This window comes from Pelophylax lessonae (genome assembly GCF_965119305.1).
Source record: "Pelophylax lessonae genome assembly, chromosome: 4".
NCBI lineage: Eukaryota > Metazoa > Chordata > Amphibia > Anura > Ranidae > Pelophylax > Pelophylax lessonae.
In genome coordinates this window covers 544,823,078-544,849,474 of record NC_138771.1, presented here as the reverse complement: position 1 = coordinate 544,849,474, position 26,397 = coordinate 544,823,078, and the positions used below count along the sequence as shown (strand labels likewise).

Here is a 26,397-nt window from a genome sequence, read left to right as displayed (position 1 = left end):
GACAGAAAAAAAGAAGGGGCTAAAGCATATTTACTTTGGAAAGACAAAAAAAGGGAGGGTAGGGTAGGGGGGCTGGACTTTGGAGAGACAGAAGACTAAAACTGGAACACACAGAACCTGGTGCAGCTGTGCATGGTGGCCAATCAACTTCTAACTCCAGCTTGTTCAATTAAGCTTTTCCAATAAAACCTAGAAGCTGATTGGTTGTACGTGTGACTATGTGCAGTCACATAGGATTCTGTGCGCTCCAGTTTTAGTACATCTCTCCCAAAACGTCTGTACACGTGTGCTTGTGTGCTTTGCTTGGCCAAAATTGCCTAGGGCAGCACAGTAGCTAAGTGGTTCGCACTTCCCCCTGGCAGCACTAGGGTCATCGGTTCAAATTCCAATCCCTGCACTACCTGCACAGAGCTTGTTCTCACTGCCTGCGTCAGTTTCCTCCGGGTCCCTCTGATTTCCTCCCACTAGAGTGTGGAGAGACATGCCAGTAGGTTAATTGGCTCCTGTCCACTTTGGCCCTAGTATGTGTATGTATGACCGTGAGTTACGGACATTAGATTGTAAGCGCCTGATGTGAATGTAAAATATATATGTAAAGCACTGCGTAAAATGATGGTGCTATATAAGTACCTAAAATTAATAAATAAATAAATAATAGTAGTTCATTGTCTTTGTAAGATTACATTACAAGTGTATCGATTTTTTTAGTTTGAAAAGCAGGCACTGCTACCCCTGACCCAGATGCTAATATTAGCTATGAGTACACGGGTTCTTCTCAGCCGGAGAATACACTGGAGCTCCCATGCACCAGTTGCAGTATGCGGCCAGGGCCTGATTCTGTGTGTAGTGAGGGGGGCAAGTGTGTCCAGGGAGGATGAGAGTGAACCATTGTAGACAGAAATTCCTGGTGTAGTAGCCTCCTAGATAGGTGCTAGGTTAAAAGCATTGTTATGCTCCATCTGCTTACAAGGGGAGCCTGATCTGTTAGTTATGCCTGTTACATGTGTCCAGATGTGAGTCACTTGGTCTGAGGGAGTGTCCCCACTGTATCCAATAGGGGAGCATGTTGGACAGTGGAGGAAACCTAGCCAGTGGCAAATGGGCATTTGTGCAGTGCAGTGCATCCAAGGGATTGACCATAAAAGCCAAGAGCACATGTGACAGGGGTCTTTGGCAGGAAGCAGAGTCCCAGGAGGAGGGTGACGGCTGTCTCTCCTCCTGCTGTCTGAGGAAGGTGGTCACAGGCAGTCGGCCTGGTGAGCCAGGTGTGGAGCTGAGCCTGAAGGATCCAGGAAAGCTGACAGTGGAGCTGCTGGCAGAGTCATCTGGGAAAAACAGTGTCCGTGAGTACCAGGGGGCTTTCCAAGGGGCCTGTCCAGAAAGGAGGACCACTCCAGAGAAGTCAGAGGACAGAAGATCAGCTCACACAGTTAGCAAGAGTAAAGGGGGTGCCAAGTATAACCCTGAAGAGTAAAAGTAAAGGGGTGCCAAGTGGGGCCCTGAAGAGTAGTTCACTATACAGTTTGCTTATTAAGTACTTCACTATAGTGGCAAGGTGAAGCAGTGGCCTTGCCATACTCAAGACAGCTAGAAGTCCTCAAGTTGTGCATAGATTTTCCAGTTGGAGTATCCCACTTATCCCTTCTCCCATCCCAAGTTCTAAAATAAAAACAACAAAAACCAAATCCCCTGGACTGTTTCCTGACTGAGCCAAACACTTAAACACTAAGAATCGATAAGTTGTTGCTATGGGTAACCCAGGGGAATCCACTTCAAGCAGCTCCAAGAGAGTAGTGCTACACTGGGTTGGGACAGGACAGGGGTGAGATTTTGTCATTGAGGTGGTCAGTAGCAGGATAAAGAAGAGTATGGTTAAAGTGGTGAGGTGGTGAAGGCTGGAGAAAACAATGGAGCTACTATGCACCAGTTGCAGTATGCGGTAAGGCCTGATTCTGTGTGTAGTGAGGTTGGTGAGTGTGTCCAGGGAAGGTGAAGATGAAAGTTTCTGGGTTGGGGCAGGACAGGGGTAAGAATTTGTCATTGAGGTGGCCAGTAGAGAAGGGTTAAGAGAAGAGAAGGGTTAAAGTGGTGAGGTGGCGAAGGCCAGAGAATACAATGGAGCTACCATGCACCAGTTGCAATATGCCCGCCTGGATTTCTTTACTGCATCCTCATATCAGACAGGTTAGATCTGGCCCTGAGCACTACATGACTGCAAAAGTCCTCACAGGACTTTTTCCTATACTAAACTCTCCCACAAGGTCAGCTTTCCTTCTAAGGGGAAGTGACATACCCGCAGGGGAAATGTGTCACACACACAACCCAACTCATGCAGCAATCAGCCTGAATATGTAAAGTAACACAATACCAAATTAATTACCACAGGCACAAATGCAACCAAGTAGTGACATGATGACTACCTGACTACACACGCTGTTTTGGCACAGTGATGCGGGCTTGTAGAGGTTAAAACATGCGGTGAGAAAGTGATCATTCCTCAGAGGGCTATTGCTAGTAAACTAGCCGTAGCTGTGTAGCTGTTGGATAAGCATGACAATCTGGAAAATAGCATTATTAAAACCAAAAATAGTCAGCAGTGACAGCTCATATATTTCTCGGAATAAAGTATAATTCCTGATTTATGAAATGAGTTTGATTTAAATGTTCTTAGTCAAACTGAAAACCTGTATGACATAAGAGGATGTGTGCCAAGTGATTGACAGGTGTGGAATGCTGTGTAAACAGTGTAAAACTAGCTCTGAATGGTAAAACATACATCTATGGAAATAATGTTAATATCCACCAACACCCTGAGAGTATTTTCATTCTTCCCCTTCGCAGTCCCTTTAAATAATATGGGCCTGTAAGACCACATATGAATAGCCTACAACGTAAGTGTTCAATCCAGTAAACATATACATATATGAAATATTCAGCACTTGAACAAAGATGTGTGATATGTCTTCCAATCAGCGGGCCCACTGAAAATACCGTACTGCCACTGAACCTGTAAAGTAGCACAGGCCATGTATCAGAGAAAGCAGCAGACAGCTATTTTATTAAAAGCGTCAACGGGAGTCTGACTACGGCTCAGCTATAATCCCAGCACTCCGAAGATATTTATGAGAGCCAGACTATATTCCTATAACAAAAATCAGTACACGACGTTTTGATTTCAACTCGGAGCAGCCTTTAATTCCTTATATTCACAGAAGAACTTGGTATCTGCCGCCCACTCACATCTCTGAGTCCCAGCTGGCCCATAATTGCCTTTTTACTGATTTTGTTACAAGTAGTTTTTTAAGGCCTGCATGAGAGAGGTCATTAAAGAGATAGAAGGGACATTTCTGCTCTGGAGGCAATTTGTAGTACGATCATCATAGAAAATGACAATGTTTAATCCAAAACTATATCTTTAGCTATAGCCATTGAACTTAATGACCTCTAACTCAATTAGCTGAAATATAACAAACATGCACATTTGTGTCTAGAACATTGACAACAGACGTGTTCAAAGGTTTGGGCACCTCCAGTGAAAACACTTTTTGCTGGTTTTCATAAGAGATAGTAACATAACACAGACTTGGCAGAGAACAAAGCTGAATTCCAAGTATGGGTATTTTTGCATAGTTATATTCGTCCAGCTTGGACCAATGTAAGCATATATGTTGCATACCTGGCAGATCCATTTTGTAGGTGGAAATCAATGAGGTAGGCACCCCTACTGAGTTCTGAGTAACTGTCCTGTTGCTTAGAGAATACAGAAGATCACTTGCTTGGCATGGACTGCAATTAATACAAAGTGTTCTCAAACTGGATAAGGTGGAGATCGGGTATTCACAGCCCCCCGCCCCCAATTTTCTGCCTTGTCCAATGAGAGAATGCATTGCATTCCTTGGCAAAAAGCAAAGTGTTCTCTGAATGGCACCTGAACCAAGTGAGCAACTCTTCTGTATTCCATAAGCACCAGGGCAGCGACACAGCACTGGGCCTGGAAACTAGCAGCATTTATTGTAGTAGTGGTGCCTACTACTGTGATTTTCAGGTTCCAGCAGGATTGCCAAGTTTGGAACATGCTTGGAACATGGACCAATGTAGCTATTCAAAAATATCTATACATGGAATTCAGTTTTAAAGTACATCGGTCACCTTTTAAAACTTGTTTAACTCCAGCATTAGATTTCAAGCACCTACAAGTATCTGCACATGCCTTCAAATCCCTATATCAGCAACCTGAGACACCCCCACCGATGACCCTTGAACTACGCCCATTGCTGTCCCATTGCTGCTATGTAGGATCGTATGTCTCTGTGGTTACATGAAAAGCCACGCCCCTTTACAGTTAGAAGCACGCCCCTAGGGACACATTTAACCCCTGCATCTCTAATAAAGTTAACCTCTTCCCTGCCAGTGTCATTTTTACAGTAACAGTGCATATGTATAGCACTGATTACTGTAGTAATGTCACTGGTACCCCCAAAAGTGTCAAAAATGTCAGTCAAGGGTCCGATCTGTCCGCCGCAATGTCGCAGTCCCGCAAAAAAAATTGCAGATCGCCGCCATTACTCGTTAAAAAAAAACAATAAAAATGACAAAAATCTTTCCCTTAGTAAACACAATAACTTTTGCGCAAACCAATCAAAATACGCTTATTGCGATTTTTTTTTACCAAACATATGTAGCAGAAAACAAATTGGCCTAAAATGTTAAAAAATTTTGATTTTTACATTTTTTTGGGGGGGGAATTTTATATACAAAAATGTGAAACATATTGTTATTTTTTCAAAATTGACGCTCTTTTTTTGTTTATAGCGCAAAAATAAAAATCACACAGGTGATCAACTACCACCAAAAGAAAGCTCTGTTTGTGGGAAAAAAAGGACATCAATTTCATTTGGGTACAGCGTCGCACGACCGTGTAATTGACTGTTAAATTCACGCAGTGCCGAATCACAAAATAGGGCCTGGTCAGGAAGGGGGTAAAATCTTCCGGGGCTTAAGTGGTTAAAAAACATCTATACTTGGAATTCAGTTTTAAAGTATATCGGCCACATTTTAAAACTTACTTAACACTAGTGTTAGATTTCAAGCACCTACAGCTATCTGCACATGCCTTTAAATCCCTATTCCAGCAACCTGAGACCCCCCCACCCCAATCTTAGCACTTCCCATGTGCAAATCTGATGCTCCCCAGCCTCATCCCACTTACAGTGCTGTCCCATTGGTCCATCGCTGTGATGGACAGTTTTGCTGGCCATTAAAAATGTTGGAAGAGCAGCTCACAACATTATCAGGAAGTGCTTAAATGTTTAAAAGATTGTAGCAGAACTAGAGGGTTGTAAAAAGCAAAACAATTTGCTTCAAGTGAATAAGTAAAATCCCAAATTTTGTCTCTGTTTATCATGTGCATCCAGATTTGTCTCATCTACATCAGAGTCAATACTTGGTCGGTGGGGGAGGAAATTAGGCAATTGGCCAGATCCCAAACACTTCTTAGAGCTCCCAGACGCTTCCCCTGCCCTCAATTCTTCCTGCAGATATAGAGAATAGCAGTATGCTGCTCCTCTCTCTGTGCAAACGTTTGCAAATAGTCTGTTTCATTTTTTTTTAAGAAAATGAAGGGCCCATTCTCCCCCACAGTATATGTTGATGATTTAGCTGCCTTTTATTTGCAATGTTCACGTTGTAATATGTAATGGCATGCTTTCATACTATTCCAAACACAACACTGTAGATCAGAAAGAAACGGGTCATATTTTTCAAATCATGCTTCAAAACAGCACAGAGATGTTAACATTGCATATTTTTAAACATTATAACTCTGTGCATTCACATTTTAGTGCGTTGGAACACTTGTGTTGCAACAGTACAATGTAAATGGGTCCTAAGGGTAGAGCAGTACATGGGATTGAAGCATCCTGAACTTTCTGAACTGGATCAGGTCAGTGGGCTCCAGTTTTATTAAGGGCCCCTGACGCCAAGCCCAGTGTCCAATTCATTTCTGAGTAACAGTGCATGGGTCTATTTCAAACATAGTATATTTGTGTGAATTTCAATGTACAACTGCAGTAAAGTTCAGACACCTTTAAAAAGATAACACAAAGTAAATCAGCTGGAAATACACCCAAGCTTTCACACATGGCATATTTAATGTTATTTTTTCCAACTTGTTAGGTACAGCAAATACAGTAATTATGTAAATAAATCTAAAAACATATGTTGTGTTTGAATTTGTTTCCTGCAGATTGTAATACATTTTCACTAAGACAGACCCTATGTAGGATGTCCTATCCAATCACAGGGCAAGCTGCCAATCAAGGATCAGGCTGTTTGAGTGATAATGGGCACCTCCAACATTGGTAGCTCAACGTGTTGGAGAAATCTCTGTGTTACCTAGTTAATCCATCTTGAAAGAAGGTTTAATAAACTGCTGTTTAAAGCTGATGCCCAGCTATTAGTGAAGACTAAACAGTGCCCCTGGACCAGCTTGGTCCAGCTTTAGGTCCAAGGAGTCAACATTCTACAAACAGGCAGATGTCTGGTCACTTACATACAGTAAGACCCCGCCCCCTTTCCTGGAACAGCATTTAATACTACTTTTATTATTCTTTGCTCATCTTCAAATGAGAAATATTTGAAAGCTGTAACAAAATCAATATAATCTGACCCAGGAGTTTACCTGGTGTAGACATGTGCAGCAGGGAGGCAGTAAAGGAGTTGCGGAGTGAGGAGAGGGGCATCAGCAGACATTCTTCTCTGAACTGGTAGGTCCCTTAGAAAACTGCAGTGAGGAAAAACGAGGAGGCTACCATTGTTGACCTCTCCTTCTGAAAAGGTAAGTTGCCCAGTTTTCTGTGGCTTTAATACTGCATGCAGCATTTCTTTAGCATGCAGCTAGTAAAATGACTTAGTAAGAAAGTAGGGACCCCTGAGCTACATACTTATTTTGGGTCAATGGCTTCTTAGACTGAGCAGCCCATATTTTTTTAAACCAAATTACAAGTAATGACACCTACCAGTCTTTTTTCTAGGGACCAGGGGTGGTTGATTGGGCGGACATTCGGGGGGGGGGGTTACTGGGGGGCGGATTGGTGACAGGATGTTCACAGTTATTCCTCCACACTGTAATGTAAATGGACACTGGGATATAAAGGGGACTGCACGCTAAAGTCCCCTTTATATCATAGTGCCCTTTTACATGAAAGTGACCCTAGCAATCACAGCCCCCATCACAGTGCCCCTTGCAGTCATGCTACCACTTTTCTTTCTATCATGGAATCTGGATTCTGTAATCCGGTTCCCTCACTCTTTTCCAGGGTGACCCCTGTGTCCGCCCCTGTGATTGCATGTTGCCTTAGTCTCTACTTACAAGATCAACCAGCACTCACCCAAGCAGTCCTGAAGAAGCAAACAAATCTTGCAAAACACATTGATAATCAAGCATGGAGGAACTACGAATTTGATCTGTGAGATCCATGCTGACATCACATATACCACCATTGTTTGATGAACTTCTATTTATAACTCAGGATCTATATCTCCATGCTAGAGATTGGGTATTGTTGACTTGTTAAATGTAGAGAATGCTGCTATGATTTTATATGTGTTCAATTTTGTTGAAATTTTGTAAAAAAGATAGATATTTTTTTTTTTTACAAATTGCCTCATGCTATGCCTACAAAGTCTCTCAATTTCATAGAGAATCTATAGCTCTAGTTTCTCTTCTCTTTACATTAATTTTGGATGTTGGCTAGGTGAGGGGTGTTCCTTTATTTTACCCTTTTACTCTCTGCCTCCCCTACACAGTCCTACCTTCAGCAGGGTAGAAGCAGGATTCCGCCTGTGTGTCCTCTCCAGGAGCTGCAAATCTGGATCACATTGAAAAGCAGTGATTACAGTACTCACTTGTTGCTATGAAAGACTCCCTCTCTCTGTGCAGATCCCCAGCTCCTACTGCCCCACCAATAAGGTCATCCTATCAGGAGAGAAGAGCCAGGAGAGGAGACACAGGCATGCCTGCATAATGGGAGGTGAGCTACGACCGTGGTCGCCACTTACCTTTCGCTGTGTGGCCTGGTCATCAACGCACCATGGACAGGTACTGGGGTTGGGGTTGGGGACCCCCGCATTAGCCTGCTCTTGTTAGGGCCCCCAGGCAAATTCCCAGTGTCCCCTATGGCCAGTCTGGGCCTGCTCTCAACAAATGTTTCCTTTAACGCCACTCAGGCTGTTCAGAAAACATTGCAAAGTGGCTTTAATCGTCATCTCTGCACTCATCTTAATACTCAGTGGTCCTGAATCTAAGCCACAGATTCAAGCCCCTATGCCCCACCACCTCCTGAACATTTTAGTGTCAAGCATATGGCGCAGAAACGTGTGAATTGAAATTTCAATCCAGCATTAAAGTGTATAAGCCTCATATATTATACAAATTTGTTTCTAAATGTATTCATTTTTCTTAGGTATTTATATTAGAGCTGACATATGTATGCAGCACTTTACATATATTGTACATATATTGTACATTCACTCACCCACACAAGCACAGGGAGAACATAGAAATGCCATGCAGGTAGTATAATGGTTGAGATTTGAACCTATAACCCTGGTGCTGCAAAGTAGCAGTGCTAACTACTAGGCGACTGTTATCAATCAACCATGTTGGGGTTACTGCTCTACTAAATATATATAAAAAAAGCTTCTCTTAAATATAGCATGAAATAAAATAAGACACACAGAAAATGTTGTTTGTATGCTTACTTACTCTACCATTGCTTTGTTTGTGCTTCAGTTTTCCATTTGCTGCTGAGATGTTTTGAACATACCTTTAGTAATAGTAAATTGTAAAAGGTATATTCAATGTATTAGCCATTCATTTAAATCAATCAACCTATATGCATTATGGCTGTAATCTCCGCTGGCTCTGAACTATGCAGCATAAAGCCCTGCGTTAAAGAAAACAGAGCGTAGCCTATTAACATCTAATGAAAGAAGCGGGACTATCTTGTACACAGGCTGCAGAACAAGATGAAAAATCATGTTTTGTTAGGAAATCTGCGCCCTCGTGCAGCTCACCTCCCCACATCTAATCTGAAACGTAAGCTGCAGGCAACCTCAGGCACAAACACAATGATCCTTTAACGATTTGGGTTGATTTAATAGGGGAAATGCTAAACAGATTGGACAAGCAGGTCTGCGCTGAGATGGCTTGGTAAAATAAATTCCTGTCTCTGGATAGGAGAGTATACGGAGTAAGTAACATGAAGGGAGGAGGGTTCTTTTTATTTACAACCGCTAACTGGGATCAAAGCAGACATACAGTAGCTGTAGCTTGTCTAGCTATGTATACTTTATGGACCCATGCACTTATTTTTGTGCCGTGAGGTGCGCTACAGTAAAGGGAAACTGTCACTTTGCCTAATAAATGCAAAGTTGACAGTGTTTGTGAAGAGGCCCACCCGACCTACTGATACTCACCTTTCCAGTGCTCCATCGTCACACCTTCCTCTACCAGTCCTCTATAGCCTGTGCAAAATACCTAATGCTTATTAGCATATGGGGGCATGCCCAACCACTAGGCCTGTGCATTCTCACATGACAGAGTAAGAGTCATCACAGCTCCCTCTAAGTTTCATGTGACATGGGGTACTTTGGTAACCCCTATTATGGAGAAAAGGAGCAGTGGGGGATTGCCCAACAGTAATGGGCAAAGTAACAGTGCGTCTTTAACCAGTTGCCGACTGGGCACAGTATATTTAATGCGGCGGTCAGCCCCTCACAGGCAGAGCGACGTAGGTCTACGTCGCTAGCCTGTGAGGCTCTGGGGAGCGAGCGTGCGCCGCCGGAGGCGCGCTCCCGCGCGGTCACGGACCCCCCCGCGCGTGTGACCAGCGGACATTGGGTCGGGGAGAGGGAGTAAGGCAGGCGGCTAATGTAAACAAGCCGCCTGTCATTCTCCCCTGTGTAGAAACAATGATCATACGGTTCTACTATGTAGGACCGTTGATCATTGTTCCTACAACTCAAGCCACAGCCAATCACAGTTAGAATCACGCCCCTAGGGACACACACAGCCCCTCCCTCTCAAATAAAGTTAACCCCTTCACTGCCAGTGTAATTTTACAGTAACAGTGCATATTTATAGCACTGATTACTGTAGAAATGTCACTGGTAACCCTAAAAGTGTCAAAAATTTCAGTCAAGGGTCCGATCTGTCCGCCGCAATGTCGAAGTACCGCAAAAAAAACGCAGATCGCCGCCATTATGCGTTAAAAAATAAACAACAAAAATTACAAAAATCTTTCCCTTTGTTAGTAAACCCGATAACTTTTGCGCAAACCAATCAAAATACGCTTTTTGTGATTTTTTTTACCAAACATATGTAGCATAAAACAAATTGGCCGAAAATGTTAAAAAATTTTGATTTTTACATTTTTTTTGGGGGGGAATTTCATATAAAAAAATGTGAAAAATATTGTTATTTTTGCAAAATTGACGCTCTTTTTTTGTTTATAGCGCATGATCAAAAAATCGCACAGGTGATCAAATACCACCAAAAGAAAGCTCTGTTTCTGGGAAAAAAAGGACATCAAATTTGTTTAGGTACAGCATTGCACGACCGCGCAATTGTCCGTTAAAGTCACGCAGTGCTGAATCGCAAAATACCCCCTGGTCAGGAAGGGGGTAAAATCTTCCGGGGCTTAAGTGGTTAAGGACAAAGAAAGACAAACAAGGTGGACACCCCTCCAAACAACCCATGGCTGCATGCACATCCACATCACCTGGGTGCTAGCCTGATCCGCAGACATGTTCCATGTAGATACGAGATGGAAGTGGTGGCACTCCAAGATAGATAAAAGTAAAAATATCTTTATTGCTAAATCCAGCTAAAAATACATAGAATACACACTCCCAGGACAGCCAGTAAACGCGTTTCACATATCAGTGCTTATTCATTACTAAACGCAATACTGGCTGTCCTGGGAGTGTGTGTATTCCTTGTATTTTTAACTGAATTTAGCACTAAAGATATTTCTGCTTTCATCTATCCTGGAGTGCTGGCACTTCCATCTCTTATTTACCTCTTTAAGGCCACCCTATCATTTTGAATAAGCTCTCAACATGACAAATAAAGTACCTGTATTATTGCGAAAAATGTTTTGCACTATTACATACAGAGCATGCAAATTTTGTTTGGTTATAGGCCTAATTCAAGCTTTACTGTGCGGCAATGTAAGGTAAAAGCTTGTCCTATCTTTTTTTACTGCAATGCATGGTTATGCAGAAAACAAAGTCTGCTGTGTTCAATTCAATCTATTTTGAAAGCCATTGCACTGCACCTAGTCACCATACAACAATGTACATGTGTTGTAGCATACCACAATTCACAGGCACAATGTACAGATTTGAACCATTGTGCCGTGTGCTCCACATCTAATTCTATAGAGAGTTTGCACTCTGCTAGAGCACAGCGTACCATCTCTCTATAGGAATGAATAATGATTGTACAACGTACGCATGGCATGGCACTGAATATTTTGACAAACAGCTTTGTGGCCAATATCTTCCTGGAAAGGGGCAAGTAAAGCCCCGTACACACGTACTGATCGTCGGCCGAACGATCGGCCGTCTTTTGTCCAGGGCTGTCCTGTCTGTTGAAAACTGCAAAAGACTGCACACGAATTTTGTCGGCCAACAACAGCCGACTGCAGAAGTGATGTCATGTGATGGTTAACTTTCCGTGGTGTTTTTTCTTCTCTGAGCATGCCCAGTCTTGCTAATCTGCTGTCTGTCGGACGAAATCTGTACTGACTGGCGAACAATCGACCGTTCTGGTGACGGCCAACAAATATTTTAAAGTCTGCACGACAGATTCTGTTCGGCCGAAAATGTCGGCTGTCGGAAGCATCATACTAACAAGCCTACAATCGGCCGATCGGTCGACGGCCGAATATTTACGGCCGACAATCGGTACGTGTGTACGGGGCTTAAGTATAAGACTGGCAGGCAGAACTGGGAGCAGATCAAGGTAAAATATAAGTATGGGGTTGAAGTAGAACTACGGGCAAAACTTTTTCTATTTTTATTCTGGATAGCGTAAGGGAGGGTTTTAACCCCCTGTTGGTTTTCTTTTTTTTTTTTTTGCCATCTGTGCCCCATTGAAAATATTTACCTTCACTTCCTGTCCCATAGCTAAATAGAAAGTGAGAGAAACTCCTTGACAATTAGTGGAAATCTTTGGGGACCCCCAGGCTATTTTAACTAGTGTGCCCATTGGAAGATTTTGGGATTTTTTTTTACTTTTACTTTCAATTATAATGGTAAAGAGGACAAATAGTGAGAGTGAATCTCCCTTACAGAGGCACAGACAGCAAAGAAAAAAAAAAACTGGCAGGTATTCTAATCCCTCTCCACTCTATCCAAAACTAGAAACAGTTTTACCTTTAGTTATACTTTAAAGTTACACAGGAGACCCAACCCACTATTGTGTCATAGAGTAAGGGCTCTTTCACACGGTCCGCCTCCGTCGGCGGATTCCGTGCCGCTCAGCGGGGGACCGATCTGCTGATCCCCGCTGAGCAGGCAGGTGAAAGCTCCCTCTCTGCTCTGTGTGCAGGGAGGGAGGTGTCAGAGCCCCGCTGCTCTCTATGGGGGAATTGGATGCGGATGTCCGCTCTCATCCGATCTGATCCCCTGGACAGATGGAAAATAGGGTTTCCATCCGTCCGGATTTCACGGACAGGATCGGATGCGGATGGCAGCGGTTGTCAGCGGACATGTCACCGCTGACATCTGCTGCCCCAAAGGGATGCATAGAGGATCCGATCAGTCCGCCTAAAAAACTGACAGATGGATCTGATCGGATTGTTCGTGTGAAAGGGGCCTAAAGCTGCTTAGGCACCTTTTGTCTGGCCATGGGCCCACTTTGTGGCATTTAATAGTTGCATCCTTTATTGTACAGTGAGTTACATTACACACAAATATATTCACTGTCAAATACAAATTATAAGTATATTGATACTCTATCAAAGCATAAATCAATTAGATACTCATTGGTTTAATTTTCTAAAGTATTAGAATGTCCATTTAGTTTACTGCTACAATAAATCATCCGATCACATGCAAAGGAAATTATTTTATAGTTTTCTTGTACATGACTTAGTATGAGGTGAACAGAGCTGCACTCGGCTAACAAAACGTTCTTTAACTTCAGTAAATCAGCCCCATTCCTTAGCTAATGCATTACATAGGTAATACTGACACCTATACCATGCTAAAAGAGTAATAAGCAGAGAAGCATACTAATTACTTTCACACCAATTTGACAGAGATAGTAAATATATGGTAATTTTATACAACATTTTTTCAAATGCTGTCACTGTCTGCATACATAATTTTGAACCAGAATGTTCAGGGACCAATGTTGCTATATTCCATAAGAGTTGCAAGGCCCCCCTTTGGCTACAGTTATACTTTTAGGGGCCAAGAGAAAGAACAAAAGAAAATTGACACTTGGGATCTGGGAAATTTGTATGATCCACTTTGTATTAGTTCAATCATTTTTTATTCACTGCTTATTATAACTTGGCTTTGCAGCTCCCAATGTACTTGCCACTGTAATTATATAATATGCATGCATTGTGATTTTTCTGTAGATCTGCAGTATGTGAAACAGGGGGTTGTTCAGTAAGTCAGTGTAAAGATCAATGATAATTTGCAATGTACATTAACCAACGGCAACCTATCAAAAACCATCAGCTTCTTTTTCTTGAGTAAACTCAAATTTGATTGGCTGCTATGAATTACTGCATGTTGCATACTATAATTGCTCTGCCTTACTGAATAAGCGCAAAAAGGCTAAAATGAATCCTGGGCTTTATGTAAACATGATGATAAATTGAAGCAAAATTGAAGGGAAAGTTGGAAACCAACTCATATAACAATTCCCTAGTGTGAAAGCATTGCAATTTATATTATAATGAATGGGGGGTGGTTGTTGTAGCTCTAAATGGAGATGACGGTCAAGAGCTGTGGGGTTACATGACAAAAAGCAGGCATGCTGGGCCATAACAATCTCGTGCTAACTGATGTGAATACTGAAATAACTCTCACCTCCTAGGCATGTGGTCTCAGCTCAGCTCGGGGTTTGGGTCAGCAAAGAGAGGCTTGCACTGTGGAGACCTGACTGTACCTGGCCTGTGGACAGAAAACAGGGGCTTCAGAATACCATCCAATCACAGAATTACTTTACTATATCAGTTAGCAGAAGATTGCAAAAGTCAAAATGGGAAAGAATGAGGGCATGCATATTAATTTTTTTTTAATCTTAAGATTGAATAAAACAGTTACTGTAGACAGAAAGCATGACTGACAACACAAGAAGAACCCATACAGGGAGTAATATGAAAATAAATGTTGGTAAACTGGTGGGCCACAAATGACAGATAGGAATAGGCTAAAATAGCTATGATTTTTTAATGAGACAAAAATAACAGACATTATGATGTAATTATGAAACACAATGTTTTAATACATAGTAACGACACTTCCTTTTTGTAAATTAATTTACTAGGTACCTCTGACCAGGTCATTGTGTCACCAATAACAAGTACAGAACAAAAGCCCTAATAATTATCCCTAGCTTTACCATTTTATGGAAACGTCTGTATATGTACTAATCATTTATTTTTGTGTATATTATCTCATATCTTTGATCTTGGGGTGAAGAATAGCTGCCAACATTTTAAAGCCCAATTCAAGTCTCACATATTTTTTATCGCCTTGCAATTCTGTTCCCTGCATGTTTTGATTTGGAAGTTATTTTTGCATTGAACACCTTAAATTACTTTTTTTTTCTCATAGTAAATTATGTTTTCTGCTCTGCTACTCTGCTGCTCTGTGCCGGCATCATTAAATAACAGCCACAACCCTCGGCATAAATGCCCTGACATACTGTAGACTTGAATTTCAGAGGAAGAAATTGGGACCAGTTCTTCTTACTGAGTGCTGATTATTAAATGCACTAGCTCTAAAAGTGGTGCCTATTGGACTGCACCATTATATTTAGACACCTTGTACATCCGCTTTAAGGCTCGGTTCACACTGATGCGATGCGGGAAGGCTGCGAATTCGCAGCCTGTTCCCGCATCGCACACGCACCCCCGGCAGTTCACACTGCCATATGCGATCCGCTGGGGGTGTCAATGTAATCTTAACGACACCCCCAGTTTGATCGCATATCGCAGTGCGATCGTGCAGTTCGCACAGGATCGGATCGCACAAGTGTGAACCGCTGTGCGATCCGATCCTGATGCGGCAGCAAAAATGCCTCCTGTGCGTGTTTGCTGCGGGTGCGATGCGAATTTAGCCATACAAACTGTATGGCTAAACTCGCACCGCACAGCTGATCGCATGTCATGTCGGAGCAGTGCGCTCCGACATGACATGCGAACCCTGCACACGCAGTAGTGTGAACCGGGGCTAAGACTATAAAATGCAGGTTGTTAGTATTATCTGCCTTTATATCAGTTTCTGTAATTTCAAGCTTTAAAAATATTTGCAGGGATGCTACTGCTGATCTATTATTGTATATCTAATTTCCTGACTTTTAATGCAATTCTAGAAGACTAAGGACACTATACAGTATAGAATACTTAAAAGCAACCAAGTTGCAGGACTTTCTGGGTACACATACAATACTAATACATAACATACAGCTATAAAGGAAAACTTGTATTACTGTTTCAGCCTAAACTAGTTCATTTATTAAATCATTTAATCAAAGTAGCTGACTATGCTATGCCACTGTCAATATATCTTTTCATGCCAAGTATACATAGACATCTTTCACCTATACATACATTTTCATTATTAAACTGTTAGAATCCAGTGGGTAGGTGGAGACTTCTCTCCTCTGTATTTCACCAAGCACATGGAACCTTCTCAATGCATTTCATGAACCAAAGTCCACTTGTTCAGGAGAATATGAAAAAGATGGTATGTAAACCAGCCAACCTTAATTAAAAGCAAAAATATCCAAAGCTGAGAAATTACCAAAGGTCTGACCCAGGGACCATGGGGAGGATACGAGGGGAAGAAAACAGATTTCTACGCTACAGGTGTCCTGTCACAAGGTCCTACCAGGATCTGTAGGAGCCCAGCAACCTCATTATAGATCACTTGTAAGCAACCACTATATTGCTTATGTAACTCTTAATATCTCAGTTTTGTCTAAGGTATATGTCTGTAAGGAGCTCAACCCCAGAACTCATTATGATTGCTGTAAGAATATATGCACAACTAGATCCATTATAAATTTGATGATGTGTTGTTAGAGTCAATTCCATCCAGGTAGAAGGGGGAGGGCAGCAAAAAATCCTCCCACATATCATATGTTTTCCAGCTTGTATAGCTGCAGATCCTTTATGTTGCCCTCTATGGCTTAGATCCTATAGTTTGGACATATACCTTGGATAATATATAGATATTCAGAGTAATTTTCATACTGTAATTTAAGATGGAGGTTGCCTTACTGGGGATCTCTAATTAGGTTTCTAGGCTCCTACAGATCCAGGCAGGACCTCATGATAAGATGTCTGTGGTGTAAAATACAATTTCTTTCCCCCATATTCTCCCCATGGTGCCTGGGTTAAACCTTCAGTAATTGCTCAGTTTTGGATATTTCTGTTTTTTATTAATGTTGGCTGGTTTATATACCACTTCTTTCATGTTCTCTTGAGGAAGTGAACTTATGTTTGTAACGCTACCCCAACAAGACCAATATGGTAGGTTGAGTTCTGTATTCTGTGCCTCGACACCAAGAACAATCTCGGCCCCTCTGACACACCTGGTTGAATGAAAGTTAGTGAAAGAACACAAGTATAGATATATTTTACTTGGCTGTGATTTAGTACCAGGAAATAGACACAAGACCGTTTAGTGATAAATTAACTAGGTGTATTGGTAAGAGTTAGAATAAATGGTGGTTTGAGCATAAATGAGCACATCAAAGGAATAGTAGGTTCAGACACAGTCTGCCAGACAGTATAATCACTATGCCAAGGTAACTTAGAATAAGGTTCTGTACCACTAGACTAGGAATAACTCATGAGCCAGCAAAATCAGCAATATACAGTACACATAAGTATTAAATGCAATATAAATAATAATAATACTACACTGAACAAAGTTATAAATGCAGCACTTTTGTTTTTGTCCCCATTTTTAATGAGCTGAACTCAAATATCTAGGACTTTTTTTATGTACATAAAAAGGCCTATTTCTCTCAAATATTGTTCACAAATCTGTCTAAATCTGGGTTAGCGAGCCCTTCTCCTTTGTCGAGATAATCCATATACGTCACAGGTGTGGCATATCAAGATGCTGATTAGACAGCATGGTTTTTGCACAGGTTTGCCTTAGGCTGGCCACAATAAAAGGCTACTCTAAAATGTGCAGTTTTATCACACAGCACAATGCCACAGATGTCGCACATTTTGGGGGAGCAGGCACTTGGCATGCTGTCTGCAGGAATGTCCACCAGAGCTGTTGCCCGTGAATTGAATGTTCATTTCTCTACCATAAGCCATCTCCAAAGGCGTTTCAGAGAATTTTGCAGAACATCCAACCGGCCTCACAACCGCAGACCATGTGTAACCACACCAGCCCAGGACCTCCACATCCAGCATCTTCACCTCCAAGATCATCTGAGACCAGCCACCTGGACAGCTGCTGCAACAATTGGTTTGCATAACCAAATAATGTCTGCACAAACTGTCAGAAACCGCCTCAGGGAAGTTCATCTGCTATCTCATCGTCCTCATTGAGGTCTCAACCTGACTGTAGTTCGTTGTAATAACCGACTTGAGTGGGTAAATGCTCACATTCAATGGTATCTTGCACTTTGGAGAGGTGTTCACTTCATGGATGAATCCTGGTTTTCACTGTACAGGGCAGATGGCAGACAGCGTGTATGGCGTAGTGTGGGTGAGCAGTTTGCTGATGTCAACGCTGTGGATCGAGTGGCCCATGGTGGCAGTGGGGTTATGTTATGGGCAGGCGTATGTTATGGACAATGAACACAGGTGCATTTTATTGATGGCATTTTGAATGCACAGAGATACTGTGACAAGATCCTGAGGCCCATTGTTGTGCCATTCATCCAGGACCATCATCTCATGTTGCAGCATGATAATGCACGGCCCCATGTTGCAAGGATCTGTACACAATTCCTGGAAGCTGAAAACATCCCAGTTCTTGCATGGACAGCATACTCACCGGACATGTCACCCATTGAGCATGTTTGGGATGCTCTGGATAGGCATATATGACAGTGTGTTCCAGGTCCTGCCAATATCCAGCAACTTTGCACAGCTGAAGAGGAGTGGACCAACATTCCATAGGCCACAATCAACAATCAACAACCTGATCCACTCCATGCGAAGTAGATGTGTTGCACTGCGTGAGGCAAATGGTGGTTACACCAGATACTGACTGGTTTTCAGACCCCCCCCCCCCCCACACCTGTGCAATAATTATGCTGTCTAATCAGCAGAGAGGAGAAGTGCTCACTAACACAGATTTAGTCAAATTTGTAAACAATATTTGTGAGAAGTAGGCCTTTTTTGTTCATAGAAAAAGTCTTAGATCTTTGAGTTCAGCTCATGAGAAATGGGGGCAAAACAAATGTGTTGCGTTTATAATTTTGTTCAGTGTATATGTAGTCTAGAGTGTACTCCAAGAGATAGGCTAGGGTATGGTGCAATGTCCCCTGACAGGTACCTCTTAGCATTAGCAATAGGTGAAGATCTCTGTTTAAAGGGACAGTCTTTAGTCCTAACTCTTAGGGGGATAGCGTTAAGGTCCAATTATACCATGGGTGCACAAAATAGTCCCAGCCAAGCCTACAAGCAGCAATAGGGCTACTAGATGGCTGTACGGTCAGTTCCTAAAGAGCTCAGTCTCTCTAGCAAATAGTAAATCCCCATAACAGCAGGTCACCAGTCCCAGTGATACTGCAATTCACCCACCAGCCACACTAAGCGATTAGGGCATTCTCTGCTCTGCACCCCTGTGACTCTGTCTGCTGGAACCGCCAAACTCAGTGCTCCAGATCATGCTCAGGCTGATATTCAGGAGTGATGGTGCACACTGGATAGTGATTTGCACTCTCTGGTCTCCTTCACAGCAAGTGGAAGCTGTGAAAATGCAGCTCTTTCACCTCTTCCTGGCAATCTCTCTCAGGGAGATGCAGTTGAAAAGCTCTTGATTACTGTAAAGTCTCTCTCCTCTGGACTACAGCTCCCACAGTGAAGTGCTGCCTGACTCCATCTACTGCATTACTGCATTCTTCCTGTTCAGCATCTTGCTCCTCTTGCTGATATAGCTTTTAACCAGTTCAGCACCACAGGGCAGCAGCTACAGAGAGCAGCTGCAGCCAGTGTTTCATTCACTTTTCATTTCCAGCCAAGCACCTGGCTACATGCTCATGAAACACATTGAGAAGGTTCCACCTGTTTGTTAATTAATGATAATATATGTACAGATGTACAGATGAACATTGTCTGCATATACTGAGCAACAAAGGAACAGTTTTTAAAGGCATAGCCACCTTGTTTAAATGCTTTTAGTGAATGTGCCTGTTTAGGCTGATACAATAACAAAAAAATTCCTTTATACATACTGTATATGCATTGGTATTGTATGCAAATGCAGAAAGTCCTGCAATTTTATTGCTTTTCTGGATTCTTTGTATGGGTAATGGGATATTGCAAATCAAACGGTTGATTCTAGTGAGTCGTTTGTAACACTATGCAGTACATTACTGTATATCTAATACATTTTTTCTCTAAAGTACATATAACATTAAAAAGTATAAATGATATTAAAAATTAATAAAAATTTGAATAAAAAAAAAAATTGATTGTACCGATGGGAAGTATAGAAAACAAAGGGGATTTCAAACAACACAAATATTCAGGGACACTTCGTAAAAACCCAGAAATAGCTGTAAGTTCCCATTTGCTGTCCCTTAAAGAAAACATGGTGCCCTTAGTACTGAAAACTGTTATATCAAACAATGACAACTACATGTGGTTGCATATCTCTCTTCTGAGAAAGAGTTAATAGTCTTCAGTTGAATATGCCAGGTATGTCATGTCTCTGTTTTCCTATTTTAAAGGAAATGTTCTGTGTGCTCCTGTATGCATACTGGTGACAGGAAGATAACTACAAATGTTGAAGTGTGGGTGTGAATATGTTACATCCATAATCCGCATGTTTGTTACACACATTACATAGACAGGACTATGTTATGTTAAATTCATCTGCAGTTACCATCTTCCACAAACTCTCCTCCATCACCGAACATTTTGTACTAGATTAAATTTATTATAAGTTGTGTTCTCATAGAATGCAACTCTGTCATCTGTATTCCCTGACTATAATTGGTGATAGACATAACATATCTTGCTAAGAATGAAGTGCAGGTTGACATAAGTCCACCCTCATTAAAACCAAGATCCCCTGCTGCACGCACAAATCTCTTTGAAGGACGGATGTAGTGTATACATGGTCCACTCGGTGAGAAGGGGGAAGGACTGGTAAGTAGAGTTTTCCTAATAATCTGGAAGATTTCTGTTGCAGTAAATTACTTCTTTCATTGTAAGAAGTAATTGCTTTCTCCACTTAGGTGTTCCCATAGTTGGCCAGCTCCTCTCCAGTGTATTTTATTGCATGTCTGCTCAGGAGTGGCAATGGCTTTTTTATAGACTACATGTCAATAAAAAAGTAATGGTAAAGATCAGGGGTCTCCAAACTTTTTGATCAAAGGCCAGTTTACTGTCCTTCAGGCTTTAGGGGGGGCCCGGTCTTTGGCCAGTGGAAGCAGAAAATACCTTGGCATTAGTGGAAGAAAGCAATGCCCCATCATTGGTGTCAGTTGAAGGGGTAGTTCCACAAGGGGCGAAAAAATGCAAGCTAATGTCTGCATCCGGCCCTCGGGCCACAGTTTGGAGACCCCTGGTATAGATAGTAATAGCAAGTCACATTCAGCTGGGTTTGTTCTGTATGGTTGAAGACAGTGTGCCTCTTATCCCAGTAGTCTAATAGGTTCTAATGAGTGTAAGGTACATACCAAAATAGATATGTAATCCTCTCTACACTGGACTGCATATACCAAGATACTTTGCTTGTGTTTAGCTGTTGGGTCTTTTGGTTTGTTTGAAAACGTGTACATTCAAAAGACCCAGCAGCCAAACGCAAGTCAACTGATGGGTAAAAGTGATTGCAAAGACCTGTACATTGGGTCAGGACTTAGCATGCAGTCCCCAACAACCTAAAAGAAGGAGACGTTTTTTAAGCACATTTTGGACAAAAAAAGACATCTGATTCTCAAGGGGCATAAAAGAGGCTATCTACATCAACTCGGAAAAACAGAAAAATCTCTAACCAGGAGTGGGGCCTTCAACATAATCATATCACATATTATGCCATTTCAAAAACCCTACCCCGAAATTATGAAAAAAATGTACACCTTCAGTCATGCCTGTCCAAGATTTAATAGCACCATGAACAGAGAAGTTTCACAATCTATGAAATTGAAAGTGAACAGCAGAGGAGAATCTGCAAAGCAGATAGGGAATCTAGAAACCTGTGGAAAGAGATGGCCAGCAGACAGGCAAAGATCACAACATGAAAGGAGATTTTTCAAGTAAACCTATATTGAATCGTCAAAAATAAATGTTGTCTGTACTAGTAATGCAATGCTGATGAAATAAAACAAAAGTGTGGAATTCATTCTAGCACGCAACCACTTCAATGTGAACTCCTTTCACAGAAAATGGGACACTTGGTTATCGCATGGCAAATGTACTGTTAAGATCTGCTGCTTGTAATAACAACCAAGTGACTGCTTAGTTGCATTGGTTGTCATTGCAAGAAAGCTGACTGTCGGCCCTAAAAAATGGTACCAGGGTGATGCCTACAACCAACCACTTGAGCAAAATGAAGAACAAGGTTTGTGATTTTGTGGCAAGTGGATAATGTAGAGAAAGTTAAGCCTCTTATAAATTGTCATGACTTGTGGGACATCACCCAGTTCTTTAAACTGTAATTATAATAAAGCTTTTCCACACCAGTCGTTGTCTAATGTAGTGAGTAACAACTTTTGAGCACAACAGAAAAAGGACCATGTCCTCCATCCGTATTCCAGATTTGTGGCTTCCAACATGTTTTCTGCCAGGTAGAAGCACAGACAGTGTATTTGACAGGAAACACATTTTACCATACATTCCGACATTTTAAAATTCATTATCTAGACAGCCTCAAAGGTTCTAAGGCACTGAAGTGTCTAGGCAGTATGCCTGCTGTTTATACAGGCAGTCTCATGTATTGAAGTGCCAACTCTTTCAACCCAAACTTCAATAAAACTGGCTGGTTCAGGCGCATGAATAAGGTTCTTTACAACACTTTATTCATATTAACACCAGTGTGCAGCTCCTCAGTAACAGACATGGCTAAACTCCCAAATTACATATTTCCCATTGATGCATCCTCTCTAGAAGATTTAAACCCACTTTCCAGGGCTTATCTTTACCAAATGCACTTCTAGTTTCTAAAGTGCTGCAGATGCCTAAGCAAAAGCCAGATTCCATGGCATGCTGCCATTAGCCTGCAGCACACATATTTCTGCTGCTTTCCACACTTTGAGCTTGCCTAAGAGCCTCCATCCTATAGTCTCCTACCACAAAGAAATAATTCTAGTACTATAGAAGTCCCTACTTACCTATTACCCAGCCCTTTTAAATGGATAGTAATTTCCAACATGTATCCTTTCCTTGTTTAATATTGTATGGTCTAGCAACAATTTAAAAAAATAATTAAAAAAAATTAAGTAAGTATGAATGTTAATGATGCATAGTGTTCTATCCAAGCAGCAGGTGGGACTCTAGTCTCCTTTTTTATATTTTAGCACTGTGTTCTTTTAAGTTGTGCCTCAAAAAAACTGTGTTTTACAGTACTAATACCACTGTGACAATATTTCTAAAATTCTCTAAATAAAGTACTGTATATACAGTGCCTTAATTCCAGCTGTCCACTGGCCAGTATGGTGAAGTTACAAATTCTCTGTTGACTCTGCGTCATTGGTTTCATTGCTCAAACCTTTGTTCCCCCAACAGAGTGACAGTGCCCAAGCTTTAGGAGATGCACAAATTTGAGGGCAATCCTTCCGATTGTCCGTTTTAACCCCTGTTTTCATACTATTGAAAATCCTCATAACAGGTGAACCTTCTCTACTCCCCCACCTAATTAGCAAATTAACGTACTTTTGTCCTTTATTAAGTGTTCTATATGATATATACCTGACTCTAGCTTTCGAATCTGGGAGACTAGAGAAACCCTCGGGTAGCAATTCCATTAGGTGCTATTGCTATAGGTATGTGGCTTACACTGGATTAGTTTTTCCATCAAGGGGCTTCTTGTGGGATTCTGTGGGCTCCGCGGGTGGGAAGCTGCTTTTGGGGCTCCACAGTTGGGAGATGGGAGTGGTCCCAAGCAACACTGTGAGAGGGAATAATCGCGGATGCATATATTTCTCGATTTAAACTGTTGTATCAATCTCTGTATGTCCTTGTTTGGGACTTATAATTTATACCAAATTATACTTTGCAGGAGGGAGTGTATGCAGATTCCCTGAGGAATAATTTTGTATTTGACAGACTTTGAAAAGCGTTGGACTCTGTTTGACACACCTCCAACAGTATTGTGTTCCATATGAAACAATGACTGTATTGTATCAATTGTATGAAATTCAAGAAGTCAATTAATTCATATAGTATTTGATGTTATGATGACATCTCTATTATCTGTATTTCTACTCTAATAAATTTCAAATTTTTAAAAAATATTTATTAAGATTTTTTTCATGGTTACCTTTAAAGTCCCATCAATCAGGGGGTTTCTTTTTGCATCAACTCCAGGATTATGGTAACATTTTACCCTCAAGTTATCTACACACATTTGCAAGTTACAAATCCTTACTCTTCTTGTCCGGTGTTGGCAGAGGGCAGACGTTACTACAGCACTGTACATCACTAATGTATTGCTATTTGAGCACCATTCAGTGCAGAGCTACTGTGAGCCCAAGCCAACATGATGACGCACACCCAGTCAGTGTATCCAAGACAGCTTGGGCTCACAGGAAGAGCTTGAATGAGACATGGTATCATTCAACCTGGATTTTGGCAGCAATGAGTGGCAGAGCAGGAAGCAGAGGGTAGACCAGGCGCGTGGAGAGGATGACTAGTGCAAAAAAAACCTTTTTTTCCCACACTGATGGGAAAAAGGAATTAAAACAAAAGATGGAGCTCTGCTTTAAAAATGCATAAACCCGAAAATAAGAAAATAAAATAAAACGGACCCAAAACCATTAGAATTTCCCTAAAATGGAATGATATTTCAAAACAGACAGCAAGTGCACTGCTAGAACACTTCAATAGAACTGATATACCTATGCTCCATTTGAGACTTTAGGTTCACACAATATACCTGACCCTTTGCCTAAAGTCCTTCATACCCATCAATCCTTGGGTTCACGTCCTGTTATCCTTGCTCTACCACTGATATACTGTAACAAAATAGGGAGAGAGAAAGGAGATGCTACACTGCACAATGCTGCTTGCCATGAAAAGAAGAGCCACACAGGGTGCCTCAGGGAGTTGCTTTAGGATTATATGCAGTCTTTTTATTCTGACTTGATGTCTCATTCAGTATACTGCAGCTAGCTACAGTAAATGCTTTATTAAAAAAAAGTTAATTTAAAGATTATTTTTATTACTTTCAGGGATTCCATGTACTCCCTGTTCACTCTTGGCATTATACAGATATTTATTGTAAAAAAAAAGGCACACGTTTAAACAAAATATTTAGCCTTGAGTCACGTTTTAAAGAATCAAATAGTGTAGTGCTAGGGTTGATTGCCAAATATATACAATAATAAAAATTCAGCTCATAGATTCCATTAATGATCATAAACATAAAACATTCATTGAAATATCAGTGCAAAATTGTAAAATCATGCCATAAAAAAAGATGAACGAGTGTCCATAAAAAGTGGATAAATCAAATAAAATCCTGATCCAAATCCCATGTGATAGCAAGTGAAGGAAGGTAGTAATGGTTGAAACAAAATAAGAAAGATCCAGCTCCACACCCAATGTGTTTAGTACAAACTACTTACCAGATACAAATGACCACTAAGTTAAAGGTGGTCAGACTGGGCATGAGGAAAAAAGGTCTCCCTCAAACCATATGTGACTCTCTCTGCTCACAATGCTCCAACAAAACTCATATATGAAGACAAAAGAACACTTCAATAGTGCAGTATGTATAAGTCAATTTATCAGTTGTATAAAAGATTGCATATGAAAAATCCAGATAAAATCAGCATAGTAAACAATCCAACCTCGGCCTATTCCCAGACAACGTTCTTTGTGATGAAACATTTAGGGTGGGGCCTGCGGTGGTGCCGTCATCACGGAATACATCACTGACTGGTCAGTTTACGAGAGAGCCTGGAGAAAAGCCCGGAGGGACGCTGCAACCATTGTTTGCGTTTTGGATTGTTTACTAGGCTGATTTTATCTGATTTTTTTCGTAAGTGCAATCCTTTATACTACCAATAAATTGGTTTATACATACTGCACTATGGAAGTGTTCTTTTGGCTTTATATATGCGTTTCGTCAGAGAAGTGTGAGCAGAGAGAGTCACATATGGTTTGAGGGAGACCTTATTTCTTCGCGCCCAGTCTGACCACCTGAAACTTAATGGTCATTTGTATCTGGTAAGGATTTTGTACTTGACTTGAATTGAATTTATGTGCTGGGTTTTTATTTATTTATATATTTGGCAATAAACCCTAGCACTGCACTATTTTATATGATTGCTTTAGAGTTTGTATTTTGACTTTGAGTGCTGGCTTTCTTCTTCTTTACTTAAGCGTGGTGTTTTCCCCAATTTTGTTTAATAATACTCTTTTAACCACTTACCGCCTGCCCTATAGGCGATTGACGCCAGGAAAGTGGTTGCATTATCCTGACCGGACGTCATATGACGGCGGCAGGATAATGCGCCCTGCGCACCCCCGGGTGGCGCACAGAGCGACGATCGGTGATGCGGTGTGTCACTCTGACACACCGCATCTCCGATCTCGGTAAAGAGCCTACTGACGTAGACTCTTTACCATGTGACCAGCTGTATCCAATCACAGCTGGTCACATAGTACACAGGAAGAGCCATTGATCGGCTTTCCTTAGTTCGTGCCTGTCAGGCACGAGTAGAGGAGAGCCGATCTGTGGCTCTCCTGATGGGGGGGGGGGTCTGCACTGGTATTTAGATCA

General features: G+C 41.5%; 1 protein-coding gene across 2 annotated transcripts in view; it reads right to left on the bottom strand.

Moving 5' to 3' along the window:
- LRRTM4 (leucine rich repeat transmembrane neuronal 4) overlaps nucleotides 1-26,397 on the bottom strand; it is a 952,017-nt gene that overhangs the window by 65,985 nt on the left and 859,635 nt on the right. The window contains exon 3 of one of the 2 annotated variants that reach the window (XM_082256762.1): nucleotides 14,113-14,196. The exons of the other annotated variant lie outside the window; for it this stretch is intronic. Within the exon in view, the coding sequence (XP_082112888.1) occupies nucleotides 14,152-14,196 (45 nt within the window). The 3' untranslated portion in view covers nucleotides 14,113-14,151. The remainder of the gene's footprint in view (nucleotides 1-14,112; nucleotides 14,197-26,397) is intronic. 2 annotated transcript variants of the gene reach the window in all.